The sequence below is a fragment of the Pelmatolapia mariae genome, linkage group LG17, assembly GCF_036321145.2.
Source record: "Pelmatolapia mariae isolate MD_Pm_ZW linkage group LG17, Pm_UMD_F_2, whole genome shotgun sequence".
Lineage (NCBI taxonomy): Eukaryota > Metazoa > Chordata > Actinopteri > Cichliformes > Cichlidae > Pelmatolapia > Pelmatolapia mariae.
In genome coordinates this window covers 24948071-24956886 of record NC_086242.1, presented here as the reverse complement: position 1 = coordinate 24956886, position 8816 = coordinate 24948071, and the positions used below count along the sequence as shown (strand labels likewise).

General features: G+C 37.3%; 1 protein-coding gene across 1 annotated transcript; it reads right to left on the bottom strand.

Annotated features, from left to right (window-relative positions):
- Positions 1-534: 534 nt before the first annotated feature.
- Positions 535-6554, bottom strand: s1pr1 (sphingosine-1-phosphate receptor 1). The gene is made up of 2 exons (XM_063460181.1): positions 6177-6554; positions 535-4673 (listed from the first exon to the last, which is right to left on the bottom strand). The coding sequence occupies exon 2, from the start codon at positions 4561-4563 to the stop codon at positions 3433-3435; it is 1131 nt and encodes a 376-aa protein (XP_063316251.1). The 5' UTR covers positions 4564-4673; positions 6177-6554; the 3' UTR covers positions 535-3432.
- Between the last annotated feature and the right edge of the window lie 2262 nt (positions 6555-8816).

Genomic DNA, 8816 nt, shown 5'->3' with positions numbered 1-8816 from the left:
CTTAAAGTGATATTACAAGATAAAGGCAGCACATTTGTGGGACCTGTTTGTTCAGCTGGTTTGGTAAAGTGGTTCATTTATTTATTAGCGGAAGCTTGTTAGGGGCTGTCTGACATTATTATTTATGTACTTTTTTCTCCTGTTTTGAGGCCACCCAAGGACCTCAGGCAATATATCTTTGGTTTCAATCTTGAGAATAGTGTTTGTGTACTTTCTATTAACAGTCGGAGATTTTGGCCTAGGAGACCCTGGTGTTAATTTGCTTCCCTTTTCTTCTCCTATTCATTTTCATTGTGTAAGTTAATTGTAAATAGTTAATTGTAAAATTGTAAAATAAATAAATAAAAATATTAATAATAATAATAATAATAATAATAAAATTTAAAAAAATCTTTTGACACAATGGCTAATTCGTTTGGAGGCTAAGTCTATGGTTTGGTCTGTTAACACTTACTGTTACTGTGTTACTGACACTGTTTTACGCTCCATTGCTCCCCTAGACTTCTCAGGCAAGAGGACTGCAACAATCATGGATAAAACAACAATTCAAAGTTTAATTATAAATGGTTTACATGACTAAAACTGGTGTGTGAACAAAGGGTTGTAACTGTTTGTTAAAATAAGGATAGCTGTTAACTGGTAAAAACTAATTAACAACCTCAAATTAATGGCTCAAGAAAAGTGGAAATGTTGGTGGTTCATGATAAAAAGGAAACTGATAAATTAGGAATACCCTTTTCATTCTAAAATGAATGATTAAAAAAAGAGAGAGTGGTGGCTACATTGACAACACAGTATAGTACAGCTGTTACAGAAAAAAAAGCTATCACTGAACAACTGGTTAAAATTTCAATCACATTCGTGTAAATAATTCTTCCTTCTCCTTTCTTTCATTGTTCTCATCACATAAAAGGTCTTGAATAATCAGGCCCCATCTTATCTGAAAGACCTCATAGTACCATATCACCCCAATTAACCCTCAGACTGCTGGCTTCCTTGTGGTTCCCAGGATGTTTAAAAGTAGAATGGGAGTTAAGCTGCTGGGGGGCTTCCCTTGTTGCAGTGAGCATTCCTTCTTCTCCCACCTCTTTTCACTCACTGCATTTAATTATTAGTTATTGATCATCTCTGGCTTTCTTCTACATCATATTTTTGTCCTGTCTTCCTCCCCTAACCCCTAATCTTTGTATTGTCTGTATATGAATTTCTTTTGGAAATTGTAACATCAGTTTGCAGCCTTTCAGATGTTATTTGTTAAGAACAAAAACAGCATGTTTCTATTTCTGTCTTTATTAATTGCTAAAAAAACAAAACAAAACCAAAAAAAAACCCATCAACTCAACATTTGGGAGTTAAAGAATGCACAGGTCAGCTTGGACTGTGTCAATGTTCTTGATAAAACAAAATTTAATTAATTAATTAATTCATCTGCTCCTGATAAAGGATGAGAGAAGTTGGAAGGGACCGTTGATCTTGGTAACAGAGAACGACTGGCATGAACGCCCATTCCTGTCAATAACTAAACACAATCATTATGATAAAAATGGCACATTTCTCTGTAAGCATTTTAGCAGCAAATTTAAAAGAAAAATCCTAAAATTGCAAAAATCGTCTCATCACAGAGACCAGTTTGCATCCTACTCATAGCTTTCAATAAGATTATATGTTCTTTTGAAGATAGTTACCCGACAAATTTACAGGAAATGTGGAAATTACATTTTTTCCTTTCAGCTTTAAAATAATTAAAATACACTGACATCACTACTAATAACAATGGGAACACAGACGGAAAGCAGAAAATACATTCTGACCCAAAGTTTTCTACAACTTTTGCACAGTTAATTCTTGTCACATCAAAAATATTCATGAATTCAGAGTTCAGTTGCTTCTTGGACAGAAAATAGATTTTTAACTAATTGAGGTTTTTTTTAATAGATAGTGTTTATTGAAGGGTTTTAGATGAGGCTAGTATTTTTAATATAATTTTTATAACAATATTTTGTCAAATATTTAATGTTCCAAATGTTTTGTTTGTTTTATACTACAATAAACTCAATAGTCTAAATAACAATATTGGTGATGGTTTAAAGAAGTATTTTTTATAATGACCAAGACAAAACTCTAAGTTTCACATTTCTGTGCTTTGTCTTTATTAATTATTATTATTGTTATTATAGATTGAACAAATTTGGACTTTTTAAGACTTCTGACTTCTTTATTTGATTATTTGTTTATTTAGTTATTTGCCTTTCGAGCCATTTTCTGGTAAGGCTCTATTGTGGTTTTAAGACCATTTCATTTCTATAACAATATTAAAATTAAACAAAATTCTAAAAATAGAAACAAAATTCTGACAGAATCGCATCATTTTGGGAAAAGAAAATTTGACAAGATCAAAAATGATCAAAATGTGTGTTTTTTTTTTTAAGTAAATAAATTCAAAGAGTTGACAAATGAATTATATTTGACCCTTTATCTGAACATTTCCACCTTATTGAGGTTTTTAAAATTGAATTTAAAATACATGGAAGGCAAGTTACTTATGATTAACAGGAAAATACAATTACAGTTTAATTGAAAATTGGGGTTAAAAATAGTTTGTTTAAGTAACAAACTGATTTTATTTATAATCATGACTTATGTGATTTTTTTAATAGGTAAGTAAAGTTTGCCTCAATATTATTTTTCTTTTTGAGCAGAGTAGACTTCATATGTGGAACAATAATAAAGCATTGGTGAAAGATTTATTCATGATGATTAAAGAAAAATGAACTGTTGTTTAAAGCAGCTGAGCTCTGCATTCATAAGTGTGTCCCTGTATGGGAAGGTAAAAGGGGATAGAGGACAGTTTTCTTTCATTCATTTTCATATTTTAAACATCTGATAGTAAGTGCTACATGTTCTAGTTGTTCTTAGAAGGTGAGTATAAAGTCTGATTCCTCTATGTGGATCACTTTCTATGTATTTTGTAAGTGTTATTCAGTAAAATTAACCTTGATGCATCAAAACACATCAATAAGTCACTATTTTATCATGCTTTGACTGTCTGGTAAAGTGTATTTTGCAGCGAAATGCTGTGTATCAGCATGTCTGGATATCTGTATAAAATCTGAAGAAGCACTTTATGTTCTGACCAGGTCTTGAATGACGCAGGACCACAATGATCCACATTAAGCAGATGAGATGAAACACAATCCATCCCAGCATACAGGAGTTACAGCCACTGACTCTCCAGTAGGTGCTGTGACATGACGGTTTTGAACTACAAACAGTGTCTGGACCTCTTTTACTTTCCAATCAGTCTGAAAGTCTGTGAGTCTTGGTCAGCTGGAGGTTTCGTGACTTGGCTACATGGCAGAGTTCACATGTATTTTGTGTACAAACACGTACTCCTCATCTGACCCTGTACATCTGCTTGTTTGTCCTGCATGTTTAAGATGATGAGGTGACATTCCCCGAAGACACTACGGTTGTCTCCCTTGGTGAGTACTCCACTTCCTCCTTGTTGGGATGAGAGGAGTTATCAGACTTGCTGCGGCTAAACTCCGCCCCCATTATTGGTCCTGTGAGCTTGGTGCCTGGTCGAATGAAGGCAGTACAGCACAACAGTGTCTTTAGGAATGCACGCCGCATCTCGTTGCTGGTCAGCGTGTAGATGAGTGGGTTCATGGCAGAGTTTAGGACTGCAAGCGCCAGGAACCACTCTGCCTTGTAGAGGATTGGGCAGCTTAGCGTCTCACAGGCCACATCTAGCAGCAAGAGGATAAAGAGTGGTGCCCAGCAGGCAATGAAGCAGCTGAGAACGATGATGACTGTCTTCAGGAGTGCCATTGACTTCTCTGAACTCTTACTGTTTGCACTGGCATTGCTGCGACCATTGGACACTTTGCGGAAGACCAGTTTGCGGCTACGAGTGCGGACCAATGCATAGATCCTGGCATAGAGCACCACAATGGCCATAAGAATGATACTGAAGACAGTGGTGCAGAACAGGATGTAGGCTTTGTGGTAGAGTGGTAGCACGGTGGAGCACTGTGTCATACTCTGGATGCAGTTCCAGCCCATCACCGGCAGACCGCCTAGAACGGCTGCGATCATCCACACAGTGCTGATGAGTAGAAAGACGCGGAAGGTGTTCCCATTGTTGTGCAGCTTCATCTTCAGCATGGTGAGGTGGCGCTCAATGGCAATGGCAAGTAGGCTGAAGACAGAGGCCGCCAGTGCCACAAACATGCTGCCTTCCCTGAAGAACCACTGGGTGGGTGTCAACTTGTAGGTATTGGCACCCGACAGTAGGATGTTGGCAGTGTAGACGACACCAGCCAGAAGATCAGACAGTGCGAGGTTCCCAATGAAGTAATACATGGGCTTGTGGAACTTCTTGGTCCTCCAGATTGTAGTCAGGACCAGGATGTTCTCTAGGATGATGAAGCAGCACACAATGATGAAGATCACAGAATCAGCCTTCAGACCTGAGTCCTGCTCCGTCTTCCGGAACTTGCCGGTGTAATTGTAGTGTTTGGCAATCAGATCAGAGTAGCTGGGCTCAGCCATGGCCTCCATCTGCAGCACTAGTCCAGCAGGGGGCACCGCGTCCTCAGACTTTAGTCCTTCATGTTTGGTAGTAACTGTGAAGAACAGCAGAGAGAGTCCAGCTGAATGGTGACATGGCCCTACAGAGAGAAACAAAAAAACATAAATAACTGGTCTCACATCAGCATATTAGACAACAAATAGTCTTAAAGCAGAGTCTACACTACAGAAATATTCTTCTACAGAACCCTTCTCATGCACTTTGATTATAAACTGTTCACTGAGAGCCAGAACAAAAAAAAAAAATGTCACTTCAGTTTGTGATGAAATAGTGATCCAGCAAAACAGAGACTAATCTTTAGTAAGCAACTTAAATTCAAGTCATTTAAACTGTAAGTCCATACAAATACTCAACTAAAAGTATCCTTTAGAATCATAAGCTAATGAAACCTCAGATGACATACAAAGCTTGCTTCATCAACCTAGCTGCTCCTAATCAGCTGGTTTGAGAGCAAAGATCAGAAAAAAACTAAACTACTTTTAATATATATTGTAAGAAAATCTTTCATTTTAGAGTTAAAAAAAATGCAACAAATGAAAACAAAAATGAACAGCAAATCTCAAGTCTTTCTTCAGTCTGATGTGTTAAGAGAAAGATGCCTAAAATACAGTACAACACAACATTACAGTATATTTTGTTATATTTACCTTTTAATCATTAAATAAAAAAGAAATGTTGAATTGTGCAGCTTTGTATAAACTTTGCTTTCTTGAGTCTGAGATTTGATTTTAATTTAACCAAAAATATATGGAACACCAAATAAAAGAAACCACCAAATGAGTAATCTGTCATTCCTGATGTGTCAAAAGATTTTTTTTTTTTGTTTACAACTTACTTTACAACTAATACTTTACCTTTTTTCTGCTGTGTCATCACCGCCCCCCCCCACCCCCCAAAAAAGCTTAAAAACAAACAAACAAACAAACAAACAAACAAACAAACAGCAGCATATCACAACATATGACAATATATATATTATAGGTCACATGTTGTTTAATTATTGGAATTATAACTGTAACCTAACTAGCATTTTGGTGATTTGAACGCTCTAAATGCACTGAGGCATGGTGATATGTTTTTCCTATTTTTTGTTCAGAATCATAAACTGAGGATTTTTACATTCGTCCGGATTTGTGTTTAGACGGATCATTTATTTGCAAACGGTGATTTTGTTTGCAAACTGAACGCATAGCTTTAATAAAGGAAATGGAAAAAATGTTGGTGTCTTGTAGCTCAAAAGCGAACAAACATCCTTTTAAAAAACACTTTAAAGCCCAGAAATTGGTTTTGGTTCAGAAACTCGTCTCTCAGATGTGTTTTGTCAGTGTTAAAGAGATGCTCGTCTTAAGAGAAGTCCTCGCATTTCTAACGGTCGCGCCTTACAAGACTACTTATAGAAAAGGTTTCAAATTATTAATGAAATATTTTCTCGGTGATTCCCTGTTTGGTGAAATCGGTTGGTTAGTCCTTGTTCATATTATAAAGTACTTAAGTTACTGCACGACTGCCTTTTGAGGATTTTCATAAAAACTGTCTGCGATTTTTTAAATCTCTAAAATTCCATTTATTTGATCAAACTGACCTGAGTTCAGATGAACGGAGTTCTCCTCTTCACACCAAATGAACGCAAAACGACTTCACGACGATCCGCTTCGGTTTAATTTCAGCTAAAACAGCTAAACAAAGTTTCTATTGCTTGAAGACAAGGTTGATAACACAGACACTTTTCCCCCTTTTTCTTTTTACATCTTCAGTCAGAGTCCCAAGCAAAACAGCCCGCATCGGAGTGAAAGACACCAGAGACGCACAAACACAATGAAACACACGCACACTCTATCCGAAACACACACTGAAGGTGAGGATGGTATGATGACGATACTTCCCTCCTTCGGATCCTCGCTTCTTTTTTCGTCGTTTTTCTGCCTTCTTATTATCGTTAATCAAACAAATAAATGAATAAAACTCTTATAAAGATTATTATTAACAGAGACCTGAGAGTAAATAACATTAGAGTGAACACAAAACAAACATAAAATTGATCTGAGATGTAATTCAAGTAAACAAAGTTTAGATTAAATAAAAGAGTAAAAATTAATTAGATGCAGAAACAACATTCTGAAAAATATAATAGCATTTTAGTTATCATATACAGCATGTGGGAATCAACCATATGCACTCCCTATACCATATCCCCCCTCAATCCAGACTTGGTTTGCCCCATGATGAGTCTGTAGCCTCTGTGACCTACATCATATCTTTCATGTCATGGTGTGTGTGAGTGTGTGTAGAGGGGGGGCTGTCATGGATTCATCATGGATTCATACACTTTCAGTTAACGGTCAAATTATATTAATTATGTTTCCTGCATCTAACAATGAAGACACTTTTTTAGCACTTAGCACTAGCATAGCACTTTTTAGGAGTTTTCTTACACATAACATAGTAACGGGATGTGGGTGTAAGATCTCTTATTGACGCCTTATTTTGATATTGTGCTTGTATTGTGTCATAGCTTTAAAATTTCTATATAGCAGATACTGTATAAGACACACTGACACACTTAACTGAGTGAGTAGATTTTATATCTGTCTAACCAATTGCATTAAACACTTTGTTGTTAGATATTTCCTGAGACATTATGTATATCTTTTCTTCTGTCTGTTGCTGGGTTTGTGGAAAGATCTCTCTTCATCATCCTAATTTGTTTTCCTTTTATTTCAAAATTCTTAGAGTAGTTGTCAAGCAGTTATATGATCACTTGCAAAAGAATGGTTTATTTGAAGAGTTTTAGTAAGGATTTAAAGTGAATCATAGCACATAATACAGAATTACAATAGTCCATCCTAGAAATAATAAATGCATGAACAGGATGTTTCTAGTTTTAGAGATTTGTTTAATATGATCACCGAACATATCTTGGGGAGATGGGTAATGCCATCTAAAGTAAGCATCTGGTTAGACACTATATTTTTTAATTTTTTTGTTCCGAGTACAATAATCTTAGTTTGGGATAGGAGTAAGGGTAAGACAGCTGGGTACAAGTGATGGCTTTTTACATTTTTTTTTCCTCCTATCTTTCTCCATTCGGCCATTCGATCCTTATACAATCGTTGTAAGAGCTTGGTCCGGACTCATTCCTGGTCAGTGTTGGACTCTCCCAGACTTGCCCTTTGTCATTGATTCTGTTCAGTATTTTTATGGACATAATTTCTAGGTGTAGCCAGCTGGCAGAAGTGTCATTGTACTGGTTTCATGACCCAGTGTTTCTATGTTTCTTATGTTCTCATGTGGCATTTAGTTTCAGTTTAGTTTCTAGTTCTTAGGCTTTTGTTCATTTTAGTCTGTTCCCGTTTGTGCTTCCCTGTGTAGTCTGCCATGTCTATCATGTGTGCCAAGTTTTGTCTCCATGTTTATTCATCTGTTTCCTAGTTGTGTCTCTCTTGTATCTTACTGTGTGTTTCATGTTTCCTGTTTTATTTTGAAAATCTCCTGTCCTGTGTGCATTGTGTTCAGTTTTGTTTCCCTTTCTTGTTAGTCTGATTGATTCCAGCTGTGTTTCCCTCTTGTTTCCCATCCCTTCGTTTTCCTGGGTGTATTTAGTCCTCTGTCTTCCTCTGCTTGATGTCATGTCGTCCCATGTTGCTGTGTGTTTCCTTGTGCCCCTCGGTTTCCTTGTTATTTCTAGTCTGTTCTAAGTTTTTAGTTTCAGGTTGTGTTTTCCTGTATCTAGTGTGTTTGAGCCCTGCATTTGAGTCCAACTCCTGCCACTGCCTGCGTCACAGCAAACCATGGCATGAGGGCTTCCACTTGGGTGGTCTCAGAAGTTCGTCTCTGGCTTTCGCAGATGATGTGGTTCTGTTGGCTTCATTGGGTGGTGGCCTCCAGCTTGCATCGGAGCAGTTCACAGCCAAGTTTGAAGCAGCTGGAATGAGAATCGCACCTCCAAATATCAGGTCCTCAGTTGGAAAAGGGTGGAATGCCCATTCTGGGTCAGGGATGAGTTACTGCCCCAAGTGGAGAAATATCTTGGTGTCTTGTTCACGAGTGAGGGGAAAAGGGAACAAGAGATCAACAGATAGATTGGTGCTGCAGTGATGTGGACGCTGTACGAGTCCGTTATGGTGAAGAGAGAGCCCCTTGAGACAGTTCCTACCCTCACCTATGGTCACGAGCTTTGGGTAGTGACCGAAAGAATGATATTGCAGTTACAAGCAGTGGAAAT

Excerpts from the sequence above, each read along its gene's own strand:
- s1pr1 (XM_063460181.1), bottom strand. The coding sequence starts at position 4,563 with ATGGAGGCCATGGCTGAGCCCAGCTACTCTGATCTGATTGCCAAACAC.